At 38.7% G+C, this 21,429-nt stretch overlaps 1 protein-coding gene across 2 annotated transcripts in view; it reads right to left on the bottom strand.

The window, feature by feature from the left end:
* PIK3CB (phosphatidylinositol-4,5-bisphosphate 3-kinase catalytic subunit beta) overlaps positions 1 to 21,429 on the bottom strand; it is an 869,120-nt gene that overhangs the window by 455,314 nt on the left and 392,377 nt on the right. For both annotated transcript variants that reach the window (XM_053709855.1, XM_053709854.1), the window contains one exon: positions 5,019 to 5,199. In XM_053709855.1, coding sequence (XP_053565830.1) covers positions 5,019 to 5,165 — 147 coding nt within the window. In that variant the 5' untranslated portion in view covers positions 5,166 to 5,199. The remainder of the gene's footprint in view (positions 1 to 5,018; positions 5,200 to 21,429) is intronic.

Genomic DNA, 21,429 nt, shown 5'->3' with positions numbered 1-21,429 from the left:
AACACAATTCAAGTTACAGGATGATTTGTTAATTAGAACCTCCAAAACTGGCATCCAGCAATGGGTAGTACCCACCAAGTTCAGAGGTCTAATGCTTCAACATGCCCATGATGCTCCCACATCTGGTCATCGTGGTGCCAAACTCACGTATAAAATATAGCGTGACTATGCCATCTGGCCACACATGTTGAAAGATGTTCAAACCTACTGTCAAGGTTGTCTAATCTGTCCACAGTTCCAACCAACTGAACCAACGCATAGATCACCATTGCAGAAAAGGGGGATGGTAATGCCATGGTCAGATATACAAATTGATTTTATTGGTCCAGTAACTAGGTCATCACGAGGTAACAAATACATGTTAACAGTAACATGCCTGTTCACTAAATGGGTAGAGTGCATCAGTGCACCTAACAATAGTGCTGAAAAATGTGCAGCATTGCTCATCAACCACGTGTTTTCCAGAATTGGTTTGCCCCAAAGAATCGAATCAGATCGGGGAACCCACTTCACTAGCGAAGTGATGACCAAAATGTGGAAAATACTAGGGATAAAAAGAAAGCTCCATATTGCTTATAGAGCTGCCTCAAGTGGTGGTGTAGAGCGTTACAACCAGTCCATTGTTAAAATCCTCAAAAAGTTTGTGAGTGAAACGGTTAAAGACTGGGATGTAAAACTACCTTTAGTCTTAATGGCATTAAGAGCAACTCCAAGTAGTGCTACCAATATGTCACTGTTTGAACTGATGACTGGTAGAAGAATGGTTTTACCTCAACATCTACTGTACCGTACATCAGACCAAAATTTGAAAAACTCTGCCATTACACATCAATATGTGGAGAACCTAAGAAAGCACCTGCAATATGCCTTTGCATTTGCTCAAAGGAACTTAGAGAAAGCTGCAACTGCCACTAAAACCTATTATGATCTCAAGACGTCCAAAAGGAATATGAAATAAATGATAAAGTTTATCTTTATAACTTTGGAAAAGATCAGGTTAGGGAGAAGAAATTTCTTCCATCATGGAAAGGTCCTTTTGTCATTACTGACAAAATATCTCCAGTGGCCTATAAAATACGGATCCCCAAAAATGAAAGTTTCATAGATAAATGGGTCCATATCAATCAATTGCAAGCATGTCATCCTAGGTCCCAACTACAAGTCATAGAGGGAGAATGAAGTGTCATACCCCCAAATGCACAAAAGAAATATTGTAGTTTAAAGATGCCTAACTGATGAGGATAAGGGCTTAAAAATGACGGACTCTCTACATAAAACACTGTCTATGATGCATACGGTAAATACCCTCACCAAGTACCACTGACTTAAAGCCAATTCAAATACATGTGTCCTACATCTATTTGAAGTTGGAAGGGGGATTTATGTCAGGGTATATGAATATTATAAATGAAAAACAAGTTAAATTATGACTACATAGTGATTAGCATAGACTTGTTAATTAGTTCCTGCCTGTGTATTGAGGCAGTAAAAAATTTGACCAGCAAAGACACATGTAACTACTTGAATTCAAAATTATTTTTTTATACAGCCTAAAAATTTAAATAACTATATAACAATCTATAATTTGCTGGATTTTGTATAATTTTGAACACTGCATAGAAATGAATGTGTGCATGTATATATATATATTTTGGAAGCATAGAATTAGGATTTTAAAATGAGCATTTTGGCAATTGTCTCTTTCATTCCAGGCATCTAAGAAGTAATTGATATTTTAAATGATATCCTGTGTATTTTAACCTCTCAAAGAGAGATATACAGATATGAAGTATTGGTCTGTGTGGAATAATAACCTCTGTGTCTCTGTATTTTTCAGACATATAATGGCAGGATGTCCTATGAATGTGGACCATAGACATTCATGCATTCAGGATTTGTTAGAAATATGAAATAACAGAATTTATGTTTACCTGATAAATTTCTTTCTCCTACGGTGTGTCCGGTCCACAGTTTCATCCTTACTTGTGGGATATTCTCATTCCCTACAGGAAATGGCAAAGAGAGCACACAGCAAAAGCTGTCCATATAGCTCCCCCTCTGGCTCCGCCCCCCAGTCATTCGACCGACGGTTAGGAGAAAAAGGAGAAACCATAAGGTGCCGTGGTGACTGTAGTGTACAAAAAAAACAAAATTTTTAAACCTGACTAAAAGCCAGGGCGGGCCGTGGACTGGACACACCATAGGAGAAAGAAATTTATCAGGTAAACATAAATTCTGTTTTCTCCTACATTGGTGTGTCCGGTCCACGGTTTCATCCTTACTTGTGGGAACCAATACCAAAGCTTTAGGACACGGATGAAGGGAGGGAGCAAGTCAGGTAACCTAAACGGAAGGCACCACTGCTTGTAAAACCTTTCTCACAAAAAAAAAAAAAATAACACCACATACTCTTTACCATCCCCGTGGAGATGCTACTTGTTCAGAGCGGCAAAGAGAATGACTGGGGGGCGGAGCCAGAGGGGGAACTATATGAACAGCTTTTGCTGTGTGCTCTCTTTGCCATTTCCTGTAGGGAATGAGAATATCCCACAAGTAAGGATGAAACCGTGGACCGGACACACCAATGTAGGAGAAATATTATATTCCTGTTGAAATGCAATGCAATGTCAGGATACTGAATGCTATTTTTAAATGGATTTTAAATGCTATAATTTTGTAAATTAGCAGTATAATTGCTTTGATTTAATATAATGTTAAAAACATACTATATTTCATATTAAAATAATCAGAAAATTCACATGATACTATCCTGCCTGGAATTCGGAGTGTAAGTAATTAATGCAAGAAATTATGATGATTTTAAATAATCATTATATGGAAGATATTTAAATTGTAGCAAATAAAAATGTTAAGAATGAATCTGTTTTGTTTGTCATGTTGCCCCCGATGGACAAAATCCGGTATTACAACCAAAAGACGATTGGTTATTACAAAGATGCATCTCCCTGACAACATACATTCCCAGATGAACCAATCCATGTTCAGTTTCAAATGGCCAATCTGAGACAAGCTTCCGTTGAGCGTTTCCAATCTCACCAATGATGGTACTGATCAAAAAAGGGGAGGGTGAGATCAGATGATTTAACCCGAAGCATAGAGAGAAAAAGGGGCTGCTGCTGGCTAAATCTGGTGAACATTGACTGGTAAACCGTTTTGCTGAACCCTGAACGAATAACTGCTACAGTTATAAGCAAACAGCGACTTTTATTCTCCATATGCAAATATACCCCAATTTTGGTATTTTGAGGTGAGATTGTTCCTGTTGAGAAATATTGGATATCGATTTGTTTATCTGGGTAAAGTATAAAAAAAATTTTTTTTTTGCAATTACAGGAAATATTTTAAAATAAGATATATGCATAGTCACTACAGTTAAACTACAACTGATAGATTTAAAGAGCATATTTATATTTTAGAATTATATTCATAGCCTGTGTAGTTTAAAGTAACTGTTTACATTAAGAATATATGTACTTTTAGTATCCTAATTAGAATTGTATTATAATCAATTGTAGCTAAATAGCTGAGTACATTGCTTGAATGTTAGTAGCTGAATATATTGGAGTCTCATTGTGATATTTTAAATGCAACTCTGATTTGGGAGGCTATTGTGAATAAGGCAACTTTTATGAACTTTGTATAGCATATATTAATAGTTTTTAAACGTGCATAGTATTGATTCATATTCTGGTTCCTACAAATATATTTCAATGTGTTCATAGATATTAACTAATAATAAAGAATTTAGGAATTTATATTAATTTTATGGTTTCTAGTATATGCATATTTTTGGGTTCAGTTTAAAGGATAATTATTAAATATATTGTGTTATAACCCTGCCATATACTGACATCAAAATTAGAAAATGTTGTCACCCCTTATTAAAAAGGGTGGAATTCCCTTTCTTTCACATGAGGGGATTCATTCACCTCTAAAGTAGTGCCTCCTCCCCTTGTTTCTAGTGGGATAAGCTGAATCCTGTGAATCTAAGTGATCGTTCATTTAAAAGAAAAGAAAAACAGAAAAGGGAGATAGGAGCTCCATTAGAGCCCCCCTTCCCCTCAAGTTTAACAGAGTTTTAAATGCTGCTGCAGGTAATTGCCATTTTTGGCAACTGGCATAGAAAAGCATGTGTATAATGAGGTATTTATATATTTTGTGTAATTATTGAGCTCCATAATTTGATCTACTATATAGGATATTTCACTTTACTGCTCCCCCCCCCCCTCTGGAAAAAAATATGTGGATGCTCATGTACTTGTACATATTTTTTAGGATATTTCCTTTAAAGGTACAGTCAAGTCCAAAAAAACCCATCATGATTCAAATAGGGCATGTCATTTTAAACAACTTTCCAATTTACTTTTATCACCAATTTTGCTTTGTTCTCTTGGTATTCTTAGTTTAAAAGCTAAACCTAGGAGGTTTATATGCTAATTTCTTAGACCTTGAAGGCTGCATCTAATCTAAATGCATTTTGATAGTTTTTCACCACTAGAGGGCATTCGTTCACATGTTTCATATAGATAACATTGAGCTCATGCACGTGAATTTACCATGGAGTTAGCTCTGATTGGCTAAAATGCAAGTCTGTCAAAAGAACTAAAATAAGGGGGAAGTCTGCTGAGGCTTAGATACAATGTAATTACAGAGGTAAAACGTGTATAATTATAACTGTGTTGGTTATGCAAAACTGGGGAACTGGTAATTAAGGGATTATCTATCTTTTAAAACAACAAAAACTCTGGTGTTGACTGTCCCTTTAAATACATAAAACCTCAGCAGAGGAGAGGTTATACCATAGCAGTACCTGTTACTGTATGGGAACTCAAATTACACTTATTTCTTTGCTGTTTAAGCATCTAATATCATTTAAAAGGAACAATACACTCCATAAGATTCTTTGCTTTGCTTCATTATATCAAGGATTTATTTTGTTTTTAAATGTTCCTTAAATATAATAGGCAGTTTTATTCGACCCAGTTCTACTTGCTCACCTGTTTAATGTGTGATATTGATGCATCCCGTGGCACATCCATCTGCACATAGATGCCAGTGGGAAGGAGGATGTCCACAGAGACATCAGCAGGGAGCTGGGTATCAGCTGCCCAAATGTCCATGGGATCCAGCACAGCGGGAGGCATCTTGCAGGACAGGTACTACCTGAGGAACATGGTTCTGTAGAAAAAGAATTAAAATCAGTCACAACATAATACAATTACATTCAATATTAACACAGTATGATACAAAGGTTAGTAAAACATGGCAATAACAGGTTCACACACATTATTATTATTATTTATTATTATCCCAACACATTTCAGCATAAATATAGGCAAGAGATTTTAAGTTTAATTTTACAAATGAATTCAGTTATGTCCAGCACCAGCTTAATATGAAAAAACACTACCTATAAAAGGTAAAGAAAGGGGGCGCTCAAATGTAAAACAAATTCAATGGATAATGTATAATGTAGAAATACTCTAAAAAAGATCTAAATAAAATACAAATAAAAACATTAAATAATGAAAATATTGCAAAAGTCCGAAAAGAATGGCCAAGCACTAGATCCCTGTCAGGAAACACCAAGCGTATTATACAAAAGTCCCATCTTCAGGTACACTTCAATCCTAGGCAGTTATCTTCTCATATCAGTCAAATCGAAAATCTGCAACAACAAGCACAAAGATGAACCCCATCACAGGTACTCACAAATTGAAAGAGCACTCTCATGTGCTGGTAGATACAGGCTGATACTTCACAGCATATCAGCTAGCTGAGACTCGGTAAGCAGGAACTCCAGAATTCGATTCCCTCAGTGAGGATATACAGGGAGTGCAGAATTATTAGGCAAGTTGTATTTTTGAGGATTAATTTTATTATTTAACAACAACCATGTTCTCCATGAACCCAAAAAACTCATTAATATCAAAGCTGAATAGTTTTGGAAGTAGTTTTTAGTTTGTTTTTAGTTATAGCTATTTTAGGGGGATATCTGTGTGTGCAGGTGACTATTACTGTGCATAATTATTAGGCAACTTAACAAAAAATAAATATATACCCATTTCAATTATTTATTTTTACCAGTGAAACCAATATAACATCTCAACATTCACAAATATACATTTCTGACATTCAAAAACAAAACAAAAACAAATCAGTGACCAATATAGCCACCTTTCTTTTCAAGGACACTCAAAAGCCTGCCATCCATGGATTCTGTCAGTGTTTTGATCTGTTCACCATCAACATTGCGTGCAGCAGCAACCACAGCCTCCCAGACACTGTTCAGAGAGGTGTACTGTTTTCCCTCCTTGTATATCTCACATTTGATGATGGAACACAGGTTCTCAATGGGGTTCAGATCAGGTGAACAAGGAGGCCATGTCATTAGATTTTCTTCTTTTATACCCTTTCTTGCCAGCCACGCTGTGGAGTACTTGGACGCGTGTGATGGAGCATTGTCCTGCATGAAAATCATGTTTTTCTTGAAGGATGCAGACTTCTTCCTGTACCACTGCTTGAAGAAGGTGTCTTCCAGAAACTGGCAGTAGGACTGGGAGTTGAGCTTGAATCCATCCTCAACCCGAAAAGGCCCCACAAGCTCATCTTTGATGATACCAGCCCAAACCAGTACTCCACCTCCACCTTGCTGGCGTCTGAGTCGGACTGGAGCTCTCTGCCCTTTACCAATCCAGCCATGGGCCCATCCATCTGGCCCATCAAGACTCACTCTCATTTCATCAGTCCATAAAACCTTAGAAAAATCAGTCTTGAGATATTTCTTGGCCCAGTCTTGACGTTTCAGCTTGTGTGTCTTGTTCAGTGGTGGTCGTCTTTCAGCCTTTCTTACCTTGGCCATGTCTCTGAGCATTGCACACCTTGTGCTTTGGGCACTCCAGTGATGTTGCAGCTCTGAAATATGGCCAAACTGGTGGCAAGTGGCATCTTGGCAGCTGCACGCTTGACTTTTCTCAGTTCATGGGCAGTTATTTTGCGCCTTAGTTTTTCCACACGCTTCTTGCGACCCTGTTGACTATTTTGAATGAGACGCTTGATTGTTCGATGATCACGCTTCAGAAGCTTTGCAATTTTAAGAGTGCTGCATCCCTCTGCAAGATATCTCACTATTTTTGACTTTTCTGAGCCTGTCAAGTCCTTCTTTTGACCCATTTTGCCAAAGGAAAGGAAGTTGCCTAATAATTATGCACACCTGATATAGGGTGTTGATGTCATTAGACCACACCCCTTCTCATTACAGAGATGCACATCACCTAATATGCTTAATTGGTAGTAGGCTTTCGAGCCTATACAGCTTGGAGTAAGACAACATGCATAAAGAGGATGATGTGGTCAAAATACTCATTTGCCTAATAATTCTGCACTCCCTGTAGATAGGTAGTTGTAATGAGAAAACGTAGCACCAGTCTCAAATATAAAAAGAGACACTTTAATAAAGTACACAACAGTGTACAATAAAAATAACAATTTAGGGGGGGTGTCTCTCGGCAACGACTACACTGGTTGCAATTTCAGCAGCTGAGAGTAGATAGCTGAGAAAACACCAATTACCAGCTAAACCACATACCATCTAACCTCAAAACCGACAGGTGTAACATCTACAGCTATTGCTTAACTACCAGACACAACTTTTGTGAAGTTCTACATTGGCTACTAGAACTCGAGCGTTGAGGCCTTTGGCGGCCCTCTAGAGGTGAAGTCCCCCCCCCCCCCCCGGTAAACGGGTATGTAGTGTAAGGTCACTATCAATTTACAGTACACCACAAACCTAACAACACTAGGAGAGACTGTGGAAGAAATCCCTCAGTAGTGGAGAGTGACCCTATTCTAAAATGGTGAACGCCACTCATCTCCTCCTAAGAGAAATGGAAAACATTTTGAGTGATCACTTTCACCAACTATGTACAGAATGGGGGAGCCTGAATAATCTAAAACAACCTTCGTTGGCTATAGAAAACCTACAACTCAATCGGCAGGGAGCAGTTTCTGACATGCCGCAAGGAATAGATGAATCTATTGACCGAATAATTGAACAGAGGCCTATTCGGGGGACATCTTTGCTAGCAGAAGCATTCTCAGAACCACCCAACATGAAACTTGAGTTGCAGACACCATCTGCAACTCGCCTCATGAGCCACACAGAAGAAATTGAGCCTCCCCATGCGACCTGCATACCAGTGAAAACCAGATATATGAGCAGCTTTACAATAATCCAGCCAATCTAAAGGTCTCTTTGGTCACCCTGATAGATCCGCTGTGCTTTCAAATCTTACAGCCTACCATGCCTCCTTCCTTCAGCCGAGTTGATGAGCCGAGAGGGAAGTGCAGCTGTTCTAGGCACACAGGAGGAAGACTACAGTAATACGGCAGAGGTCAATGCAGGTGGAAGGAAGTCCATCGATAGACCTAAAGCTGTGCAACTGGGACCCCAGGAGACTAAGACCGAGCAACCGAAGAGCGCCATAAATGAGACTTTGGGACTAAGCAATACAGAAGTCCCGGTGGACTCAGGTGTTGTATTCATGGTGCCCCCAGAACTCACTCACCCCCTCTGAGATGCCTACATAGTCTTCTGTTGCTGACCAAACTGTACCGTAGAACTGGCATTGGATAAGGGTATATTTTGCAGACCTTTACAAATATAGGGTGCACACATGTACTCTCTTACTATAATATTTTATATGACAAAATTGAGACTGAGTCTGTTTACCCCTTGAGATGAAACCCTAATTTCCTAAGTTATATTATCCCCTTGTGTTGGTCTGGAAATAGCTAACATATCCCGTATTGCACTTGTGTCAGAAATCATATGCCACAATTAAGTCCTTAAGTCTATGCCTATGCGGTTGGGTAGGGGCTTTGTATAATGATTTATAAGATATGCATGTGTCCTTTATGTTGTCTTTGCTTACCTACACTCTGAACATTATTTTCTCCTAAGAATTGAGTTAAGCAAAGTCCTACTTTGAAATGGCTGTACCTGGGTTCCCCTTATACAGCTAATCTTTGAATTTAGGTGTTTATCAATATAAGGGGTTTTTGCAGCAGGAATCTCTGTTAAACGTTATTTTAACATGATTTGGTCATTTAAGGTTTTTGTGTTGGTGTATTGCATATTTCAGGTTTATAAGTATGCCAATGGTCTAAGCTAAACACCTTAACTTATAACTTTTACATAGCTTAAAGTGAATGTCAACTTTCATGAATCCGTGCACGGTTTTTAAAAAAAATATTAAAAACAGGGGCACTTTCATTCATGAAAGTTTACATTGCACCGGATTTTACAAATACTTACCTTCTTCTGAAACACCGGATCGCCCCGCCTGCTTCTTCCTGCTGTACTTACACAGCAATGATGAAACCGGCTTCCTCCAATCACAGCATGGCCTCACCAGATCAACGCTCCTGGGGGGAAGCCGTGATTGGAGAGAGACGATTTCATCATTGCTGACGAAGTACAGACAGGGCCGGCTTATCAATGGGACCAACAGGGTCCCACGGACCCAGGCGGCACTTGACAGGGGGCGGCAGTTCAGTCAATGACTATATTATTATAGTCTCTGCCGACTGCCGCTCCTGCCCCCTCTCAGCAGGATAAATATGAAACACTGTCTGTAATTTCACCTCTGTCAGGCTCAGAGGGCGGCATAAGTGTTAAACTGTCTGGGTCACTGTGTATCCAGCGACATGTTGGGAAGGGAGTGGGCAGCTGGGAGTACGTGGTTGCAGCGAGTGAGGACGCGGCCCTAAGTCCAAGCAAGCTGAGTATGTAGAGGGGACCCACGCACTGCCTGACATGTCCGGCACAGCCCGCCACGCTGCACCTCCTCCTGTTGTATGAAGGTATGGACACGGTGGGCTAGGGAGAGGGACGCGGTTACGGGAAGCGACAGGCGGGGAAGCAAAAAAGGGGGTAACAAGGCACAGACTTCTTAGAGGTTGGGGGTAACAAGGCACAGACGTCTCAGAAGTGGATTAAAAAGAGGCATTTTAGGGTTAAAGAATAGATTGGTTAAAATATAGATTGTTGAGTTGTATTAAAATTGGGTAAAAGATGCAGACTTATTACAATTGGGTTAAAAACATGCTGTGGTTTCACAGTGAAGACAACTATACATATTAAACTGAAACATTAAAGATGGGTTTAAAGTCAGGGATATTATATTAAGTCTAGAGTAGAAAGAGACAAACTAAATTGGATCAGGCTAAATTTCTTGTATCTAAAATTGTAATGCTCTATCTGAGTTTACAGCTCTAAATAGATGAGATGCAAAGTGATCAAATTATAGTGTGGCTTTAAAACATATAGTGTAGTATGTATAAACTGACCTAAGTTTAATGCATTGCTATGGATGGAGTTAAATAGGTAGAAGTGTGTGTATGGGGGGGGGGGTCGGGGGGCGTCATTTTGATCTCGGACCCAGGCAGCACAATATCTTGAGCCAGCGGAGCTGCAGGCGTGAGATTGGCGATACAATGTTTTAAGAGAAGAAGATAAGTATTTGTAAAATCCGGTGCAATGTAAACTTTTATGAATTAAAGTGTCCCTGTTTTTAATAGTTTTTTTTTTTTTTTAAAAACGGGCACTGATTCATGTTGACATTCACTTTAATATGGTAACTGGTTGGAGCTTAATTTATTTTTCCCATAGGGTTGTTTCTCTATTGTCCATGGCCGAGATGATGGAGCTAAAAATACCTCTCTGTTAAAGTATCCTACTTTTTGGAGATGAGATACAGTGGCTAATTAAAATTTGTTAGCCAAAGCATACCTAAGTTTAATCCTTGGAGATTCCTTAGTATTCTGCTGCACAGTTATAAAGGGGATATATATCTAAATTTAATCCTTGGAGATTCCTTATTATTCTGCTGCACAGTTATAAAGGGGATATATACCCTATATTGCCCACTTGAAGTTTACGACAGTCTGCCTCTCTACTAGTAGAGGTGACAGTACATTATATACACCAACTTTGATTTTGATCCTCTAAAACAGCAATTCATGATATCAGATAGGCCTCTCTATGACCATACTAGGTAGCAATTTATACATCTCTATTGCCTTCAAAATATCCCTTGTGAGATGCTATACTCCTATAAATATCTGTATTGGCTTCTAAATGAACAGTTACAGTCCCATAGACATAACAGTTTATAAAATGTTCCCTGTTCAATAATCTTTGGTACTTAGGTCCCTAGATATACTTAACACAAATGTTATAGTCTCCCCTATTACTATACCAACTGACTTACTGTGTGAGCACTCCAGTGTTCCCACATAATACATGCGCACTTGCTAAGCAACACTAGTCCCCTAGTACATAAAAATAGTTACTATCCCTATGTGAACATTTATTTTTGTTGTATCTAGATTGCGGATGCAATACATAGTGGGGATTTACAACATCTTCAAAACGGTTAATTCCACCGCTCCACTGACAGATTCACTCTCCTTCTAGCCAGACACATAGCTCTCTGTAGTCTGTTTCTAAAGGTTTATCTATTGTATGTGATGTTTAATAGTTTATGTATCTTGCTATGGGCTAGATATTGATGTCCAACTAATTGTTCTTAATATATATCAAATCTTGTTTTTCATATTACCAAGACCAAAAGTGGCTATAGACCAAGCTATTTTGCCTCCATTAAAATATTTACTGCGGCATACAGGTCCAAAAGTGGCCTATTAATACTTTAGGAGGTACATATAAATATAAAAAGAGAGGTTTCAATTATATTTGCCTATTTATTATTTGTAGGACGATATAACCATGCGCCATTTTTATGCTGTGTGAATTGTATTTTCTTTTGTATTGACGGAGTCATGGCAAATTCCATCTGCTTTGTAATTGACTTTGGCAGACCAATTGTAACAAGCAAATGAATATAAAAACAAAAGGAGCATGTGACCTCCAATACCCCTAAGGATGGTTAGCGCTGTGGAATCTGCTGGCGTTCTACAAATAAATGATAACAATAACGGCAATAATAATTATTATTATTAAAATCAACGTGAGGGGGAACAATTGAGCAAAGTTGACTCAATGAGAACGAGGGATAAACGATAAGCATAACATGGGGATAGATAGGCATATAACTGACCTAATGCCATATATGTGCCAAACCCATCCTCAGTCCCCTACTAGTAAACAAAGCAAATCTATAAAATTGCTAAAGGTATATATAACTCGGCCCATAATAAAATTAAAAAGAAAATGAAAAAGAAATATAGTAACCTCACAAACAGTTGTGTGGGTAGATGAAATAAAACTAATATGGATACAGGAATGTGAAAACTAACTATACAAAGTAATAAGGTGGATGACACAAAAACCCTTGGAGGACTGGATGTGGCCTGTAGGGTTGCTCAGACTGGATTAAGAGTAAGCCATCTACTTGGAGATAGACACTTCACACAAGCAGCCAGACACATTCCCATTCGCCTCCTGACTACTTCCCTCACCCTCCAGTTTTACTGTTTAGCCAAAAAAAAAAAGAAGGCAGAAGAAGAGAGGAAACGTCAGACAAAAGTAATAAGACTACCAAACAAGGAAGGGAGAATTTTTACATGCTGTTGCTTATAAATTAATTTCTTAAGTGACGGTTAGAGTCCATGAACCATCACATGGTGGATTAAAACCCAGTAAAAGGTGGAGGCAAAAGACCTCACATAACCAAACTTTAGTCCCTCACACTTTCCCATGACTCCTTAGTCATACATATAGTCAAGAGAAAGGAGAAAATAAAGTAGGAAAGGAAAAGCAGTGTAAAAAAAGTGCAAAGTGGTTCTGCCACAAACTAGCATAGAAAAAAACAAGGGTGGGTCTTCTGGACTTTCATCATCATTAAATAATGAATTTATCAGGTAAGCCTACATTTTTTTTTCTTTCTTTAGATGGTGAGAGTCCACAATCCATCACATGTGGGATCATATACCCAAGTACTATCCTACCAAAATAAACATAAGAAGAACCAAACTTATTGATATGGTAAAATGTATTATACAAAGATGACCAAGTAGCTGCCTTACTAAAAGTAATTCGCTCTGGGGATATGCTTTGTGAATCAAAGATTTAAACAAAGTTGCCAAAGTAAATGCAGTAGGTTTTTATCTCTTGTGAGGATCAGAAAAATAAATGAAAAAGGAAGAAGAATTTATGCATTTTTTTAATGGCTTGAATAGAAGATTTTCGAGCTTTGAATGCGTCCAAAGGTATGAATCTCTTTTTAGCATTTTTAAGCACTGGATAGAAAGATGGCACTACCATTTCCTCATTGATGTTATCAGAAGGAACAACCTTAGTAAGTAAAGAGTAGTTGGTTCTTAAAACCACTTTATCCTGATGAGAAATCAGGTAAGGGAAAATACAAGAGAGCAGAAAGTCCAGACACCCTTGGACAAGAAAAAAAAGAACTTTCCAAGGAGAGTTATATGTCTAGACCACACAGAGTCAACCAATTAAGCTTGAATAACCCTCAAAACCAAATTAAGACTTACTGAGAGAAACAGGTCTGATAACTGGTCTTCTCCTAACCAATGCTTGAACAAACTCTTGAATGTTAGGAAGTCTCAAAATCTTCTTGTGATACAAGACTGAAACAGCAGAAATGTGGCATTTAAGGAAGCTGGATGATAAACCCTTATCCAGACCTTCCTGCAAAAAAATAAGATTTCCAACAGTAATTTTTAGATGCACACCACAGAAATAAAACTTCCCAGATTTCGTGATAAATGCTTCTTGAAACAGGCTTTCTGGCCTGAATCAAAGTGTCTTGATCACAAAATCAGGTGTTTAATTGCCATGCAAACAAACTGACAGATTTAAGGTTTGATGGACGAAGGGACCTTTAGAGAGAAAGTCTTTCCAGAGAGGAATATGCCAAGGCTGACTGGAGGACAATTGTAGCAGATCTGATCTGCACACCGAGTCCTAGGAGGCAATGCCGGAGCAATTAGAATTATTGAGGCTCTTTCCTACTTTATCTTAGCTATTATCCTGGATAGTAAAACAAATGGAGGAAAGGTGTAAATTAGATTGAATGATCAGGGAATCACTAGTGTATCTATTAGAGTTACTTGTGGATTTTAAGATCTTGCACAATATGGAGGTAGCTTGTGATTCAAGCACAAGGACATGAGATATTTGTCTAACCTTCCCTACAATTCACTATTTGGTTGAATACCCGGTGCTCTCTGGGTAACCCAGGCTGTGCCCCAATCCTGCACGCTGGAATTTGTGGTAATTACTACCCCATTTGGATTAAGAAATTATTTTCCCAGCATCAATGATTGAGGAGTCAGACACAAAGTTAGAGATTGTGTTGTCTTGAAGTCTCAAGAAGATCATCTGACAGAGGTTGTTGAAATCTCCATTCCATTGTTGCAACATTTGAAGCTGCAAACATTTGGAATCTGGCAAAAATGTATGTCATCTGAGGCTACTACAATGAGATCAACTAAAACAATGTACAGAAGCACTGAAGGAAGAAGAGATTGTTGGAGACAGGAACAGGCCTTCTGTAATTTGAATATCTGAACATCTGTGAGAAATAGTCTCATTGTTACAGAGTCTATGATGAAGCCCAGAAAAGCATGTGAAAGAAAGAAATTAAGAATTATGTTCACTGGTTCCTGAGCCATCTAAATGATAGCAGCCTATACCATCATGTTGTCTAGGTAAAGAACCAGTGCAAAGCCCTTAGCTCTTAATACAGACAAAAGAGCTCCAAGAACCTTTGAGAAGATTATTGGTGTTGCTGCCAGACCAAATGGGAACCCCAAAAATTGGTAACACCGGTTTAATAAGGCAACTCTGAATTTATATGACCCCTGTAAATTGCGTTGTGAATACAGGTATCATTCAAATCTATGATGGACCTAAATTGAATCCTCCTGCACTAAAAGTAATATAGAGTGAATAGTCTCCATTTTGAAAGTAGGAGATCCAAGATTGGCCTGTAAGTCATGTCTTTCTTTGGAATAATGAAAAGGCTTGAATAGAATCACTGATCCTGTTCCTCTAAGGAGACAGGAGCAATCGCTCCGATGTCTGTTACATATTCCAAGAAAGCTCTGCCTTAAAAAGGATATTTTGGTTCATAAGACAGGATGAATCTTCCTCGAAAAAGTTGAGACCAAAAGTCTACGCAGTACCCCAGGGAAATTATGTTCAGTATCTAAAGATCATGAACTGATTTTTTTCCCAAGCCTCCTGAAAAAGGTTCAGTCTGCCCCACACCAGAACAGAGTTTGGATTGGGGGCCTCACCTTCGTGCGGATTTGGAGGAAGGAGTAGGCTTTTTGGTCTGCTTGGAAAAGAAAAACAAAAGAAACTGCTCTATGTGCTATATTTAAATAGATTTTTTTTAAATAAAATGCTTTTTGAGGAAAAAATAAATCTTTCTTCAGAAACAACATGCCCCTTATTCAGAGAAAATATTATAAAATAAACATACAGAGTTGAGAAATAGGCATTAAAGGGACATAATCATAAAAGAAAATGTTTGGGTTTCAGATAGAGAATACCATTTTCAGATTTATGTCTTCTATCAAATGTGCTTTGTTCTCTTGGTATCCTTTGTTGAAGGAGAGCAATGCTCTACTGGGGCCTAGCTGAACTCATTGGGTGAGACAATGACAACCGGCTAGCTCACAGCAGTGCATTGGTTCTGAGCTTACCTATGTATGCTTTTCAACAATGGATACCAAGAGAACTAAGTAAATTAGATAAGAGAAGTAAATTGGAGCCTATGGAAGTGGGCTTGTTCGCATTGCGCTGTACTCTTAATACCAGTGCACATTTACTTGTGCATGTATTACTGAGTGGAAAGCAAATATTGCACTCGCGTAAACGCAATATTGCTCGCCACTAATAATCTAGCCCTAAACTGGAGATAGTTGACCTCCCAATAATTTCATTCATTTCAATATTTCAATGATCTATTTATGCATATCTAATGATATATAACAAATCAATAATGGTCTGATATAACTGGAAAAATAATCAGAAAAGTTATTATTCTTAAAATAAAAACCATGATTTAAATTAATTTAAATCAGTCTTAATGACTAGTGATTTAAATCATAATTGAAATCAATTTGATTTAAATTAAATCCACCCTGCACAGAACCGCCCTGGGGATAACCCTGGTGAGTAACAAATCCCTAAATACTCTGCTGCATGGCCCTGTCTAGCATTAGACATAGACTCAGCCCAAAAGTTAGAAAGCTGGGTTGGGGGGGGGGGGGGGGGGACACCAACACTTCCTAACATATAGGGTGACCATATTGCCGCTTTAAAAAGTGACACATATGAAAAATACATGTGTCAGGGCTGTTTAAAGAAATGTTTTGAATAATGTTCCATTATAAGAACCCTGACATATGTATTTTTCATATGTGTCCCTTTTTAAAACGGCAAAATGGTTACCCTACTTACATAGCAAACACCCATAAGAAGAGGTTAAATTGACAGTAGATCACCCTTCTAAAGAATCAGTTATATTCTAATACGTTAGCTGCCCTAGTTTGCTCCATAATGGATTAGAATAGTAAGGACAGGGAAGTATCTAATATTAGATAGCAGCATGGAAATACAATATAAAAGGCACAGAAAAAGTTAACCCCCTCAGGGGAACACACAAATATTGGCACAATGTAAGACTGAAATCCCTGTGAGGGAATCAGACAAAAATGGATAAAGTCTATTTAACAGAAAAAAAAAGAAAATACAGTAAAAAGATCTAACATTTGCTTGACATAACAGACATGTTGAACGAACTTGGGAGCAAATCAAGCTTGGATGAATATAAAGGATAATGGTAGAAAGTATTACTTGATTGGACAACATTCTTTCTGAGGTCTTACTCAAGTTATTGTATCTAGTTGTTTATCCAATGCACATATATGTAATTATGTGTACCTTGTATCTTCTATTTTTTAATAAAAACATAATTTATGTAAGAACTTACCTGATAAATTCATTTCTTTCATATTAGCAAGAGTCCATGAGCTAGTGACGTATGGGATATACATTCCTACCAGGAGGGGCAAAGTTTCCCAAACCTCAAAATGCCTATAAATACACCCCTCACCACACCCACAAATCAGTTTAACGCATAGCCAAGAAGTGGGGTGATAAGAAAAAAGTGCGAAAGCATAAAAAATAAGGAATTGGAATAATTGTGCTTTATACAAAAAAATCATAACCACCACAAAAAGGGTGGGCCTCATGGACTCTTGCTAATATGAAAGAAATTAATTTATCAGGTAAGTTCTTACATAAATTATGTTTTCTTTCATGTAATTAGCAAGAGTCCATGAGCTAGTGACGTATGGGATAATGACTACCCAAGATGTGGATCTTCCACGCAAGAGTCACTAGAGAGGGAGGGATAAAATAAAGACAGCCAATTCTGCTGAAAAAAATCCACACCCAAAATAAAGTTTAAATCTTATAATGAAAAAAACTGAAATTATAAGCAGAAGAATCAAACTGAAACAGCTGCCTGAAGTACTTTTCTACCAAAAACTGCTTCAGAAGAAGAAAACACATCAAAATGGTAGAATTTAGTAAAAGTATGCAAAGAAGACCAAGTTGCTGCTTTGCAAATCTGATCAACCGAAGCTTCATTCCTAAACGCCCAGGAAGTAGAAACTGACCTAGTAGAATGAGCTGTAATCCTTTGAGGTGGAGTTTTACCCGACTCGACATAAGCATGATGAATTAAAGATTTCAACCAAGATGCCAAAGAAATGGCAGAGGCCTTCTGACCTTTCCTAGAACCGGAAAAGATGACAAATAGACTAGAAGTCTTTCGGAAATTCTTAGTAGCTTCAACATAATATTTCAAAGCTCTAACTACATCCAAAGAATGCAATGATTTCTCCTTAGAATTCTTAGGATTAGGACATAATGAAGGAACCACAATTTCTCTACTAATGTTGTTAGAATTCACAACCTTAGGTAAAAATTTAAAAGAAGTTCGCAACACCGCCTTATCCTGATGAAAAATCAGAAAGGAGACTCACAAGAAAGGGCAGATAATTCAGAAACTCTTCTGGCAGAAGAGATGGCCAAAAGAAACAAAACTTTCCAAGAAAGTAATTTAATGTCCAATGAATGCATAGGTTCAAACGGAGGAGCTTGAAGAGCCTCCAGAACCAAATTAAAACTCCAAGGAGGAGAAATTGACTTAATGACAGGTTTTATACGAACCAAAGCTTGTACAAAACAATGAATATCAGGAAGATTAGCAATCTTTCTGTGAAAAAGAACAGAAAGAGCAGAGATTTGTCCTTTCAAGGAACTTGCAGACAAACCTTTATCCAAACCATCCTGAAGAAACTGTAAAATTCTCGGAATTCTAATAGAATGCCAGGAAAAATGATGAGAAAGACACCAAGAAATGTAAGTCTTCCAGACTCTATAATATATCTTCCTAGATACAGATTTACGAGCCTGTAACATAGTATTAATCACAGAGTCAGAGAAACCTCTTTGACTAAGAATCAAGCGTTCAATCTCCATACCTTTAAATTTAAGGATTTGAGATCCTGATGGAAAAAAGGACCTTGCGACAGAAGGTCTGGTCTTAACGGAAGAGTCCACGGTTGGCAAGAGGCCATCCGGACAAGATCTGCATACCAAAACCTGTGAGGCCATGCTGGAGCCACCAGCAGAACAAACGAACATTCCTTCAGAATCTTGGAGATTACTCTTGGAAGAAGAACTAGAGGCGGAAAGATATAGGCAGGATGATACTTCCAAGGAAGTGACAATGCATCCACTGCTTCCGCTTGAGGATCCCTGGATCTGGACAGATACCTGGGAAGTTTCTTGATTAGATGAGAAGCCATCAGATCTATTTCTGGAAGTCCCCACATTTGAACAATCTGAAGAAATACCTCTGGGTGAAGAGACCATTCGCCCGGATGTAACGTTTGGCGACTGAGATAATCCGCTTCCCAATTGTCTATACCTGGGATATGAACCGCAGAAACTAGACAGGAGCTGGATTCCGCCCATACCAGTATTCGAGATACTTCTTTCATAGCCAGAGGACTGTGAGTCCCTCCTTGATGATTGATGTATGCCACAGTTGTGACATTCAGGCCCATTTATCAAGCTCCGTATGGAGCTTGAAGGGCCGTGTTTCTGGCGAGTCTTCAGACTCGCCAGAAACACAAGTTATGAAGCAGCGGTCTAAAGACCGCTACTTCATAACCCTGTCCGCCTGCTCTGAGCAGGCGGACAGGAACCGCCGGAAATCAACCCGATCGAATACGATCGGGTTGATTGACAGCTCCCTGCTGGCGGCCGATTGGCCGCGAGTCAGCAGGGGGCGGCGTTGCACCAGCAGCTCTTGTGAGCTGCTGGTGCAATGTTAAATGTGGAGAGCGTATTGCTCTCCGCATTTAGCGAGGTCTTGCGGACCTGATCCGCAGTGTCGGATCAGGTCCGCAAGCCCTTTGATAAATGGGCCCCCTAGTCTGTCTGAAAACAAATGAACGATTCTCTCTTTAGAAGAGGCCATGACTGAAGAGCTCTGAAAATTGCACGGAGTTCCAAAATATTGATTGGTAATCTCACCTCCTGAGATTCCCAAACCCCTTGTGCTGTCAGAGACCCCCAAACAGCTCCCCAACCTGTCAGACTTGCATCTGTTGAAATTACAGTCCAGGTCGGAAGAACAAAAGAAGCCCCCTGAACTAAACGATGGTGATCTGTCCACCACGTCAGAGAGTGTCGTACAATCGGTTTTAAAGATATTAGTTGAGATATCTTTGTGTAATCCCTGCACCACTGGTTCAGCATACAGAGCTGAAGAGGTCGCATGTGAAAACGAGCAAAGGGGATCGCGTCCGATGCAGCAGTCATAAGACCTAGAATTTCCATGCATAAGGCTACCGAAGGGAATGATTGTGATTGAAGGTTTCGACAAGCTGAGATCAATTTTAGACGTCTCTTGTCTGTCAGAGACAGAGTCATGGACGCTGAATCTATCTGGAAACCTAAAAAGGTGACCGTTGTCTGAGGAATCAATTAACTTTTCGGTATTGATCCTCCAACCATGATCTTGAAGAAACAACACAAGTCGATTCGTATGAGATTCTGCTAAATGTGAAGACTGAGCAAGTACCAAGATATCGTCCAAATAAGGAAATACCACAATACCCTGTTCTCTGATTACAGACAGAAGGGCACCGAGAACCTTTGTAAAAATTCTTGGAGCTGTTGCTAGGCCAAACGGCAGAGCCACAAACTGGTAATGCTTGTCTAGGAAAGAGAATCTCAGAAACTGATAGTGATCTGGATGAATCGGAATATGCAGATATGCATCCTGTAAATCTATTGTGGACATATAATGCCCTTGCTGAACAAAAGGCAGGATAGTCCTTATAGTTACCATTTTGAATGTTGGTATCCTTACATAACGATTCAATATTTTTAGATCCAGAACTGGTCTGAAGGAATTCTCCTTCTTTGGTACAATGAAGAGATTTGAAAAAAAAACCCAGCCCCTGTTCCAGAACTGGAACTGGCATAATTACTCCAGCCAACTCTAGATCTGAAACACATTTCAGAAATGCTTGAGCCTTCGCTGGATTTACTGGGACACGGGAAAGAAAAAATCTCTTTGCAGGAGGCCTTATCTTGAAGCCAATTCTGTACCCTTCTGAAACAATGTTTTGAATCCAAAGATTGTGAATTGAATTGATCCAAATTTCTTTGAAAAATCGTAATCTGCCCCCTACCAGCTGGGCTGGAATGAGGGCCGCACCTTCATGTGGACTTGGGAGCTGGCTTTGATTTTCTAAAAGGCTTGGATTTATTCCAGACTGGAGATGGTTTCCAAACTGATACCGCTCCTGTGGATGAAGGATCAGGCTTTTGTTCCTTATTGTGACGAAAGGAACGAAAACGATTATTAGACCTAAATTTACCTTTAGATTTTTTATCCGGTGGTAAAAAAGTTCCTTTCCCTCCAGTAACAGTTGAGATAATAGAATCCAACTGAGAACCAAAAATTTATTACCCTGGAAAGAAAGGGAAAGCAAAGTTGACTTAGAAAACATATCAGCATTCCAAGTTTTAAGCCATAAAGCTCTTCTAGCTAAAATAGCTAGAGACATATACCTGACATCAACTCTAATGATATCAAAGATGGCATCACAAATAAAGTTATTAGCATGTTGAAGAAGATTAACAATGCTATGAGAATTATGATCTGTTACTTGTTGCGCTAAAGCTTCTAACCAAAAAGTTGAAGCTGCAGCAACATCCGCTAAAGATATAGCAGGTCTAAGAAGATTACCTGAACATAAGTAAGCTTTCCTTAGAAAGGATTCAATCTTCCTATCTAAAGGATCCTTAAAGGAAGTACT

This window comes from Bombina bombina, chromosome 4, assembly GCF_027579735.1.
Source record: "Bombina bombina isolate aBomBom1 chromosome 4, aBomBom1.pri, whole genome shotgun sequence".
Taxonomy (NCBI): Eukaryota; Metazoa; Chordata; class Amphibia; order Anura; family Bombinatoridae; genus Bombina; species Bombina bombina.
The sequence above is the reverse complement of the archived record's forward strand: the minus strand, read 5'-3'. Positions and strand labels throughout refer to the sequence as shown.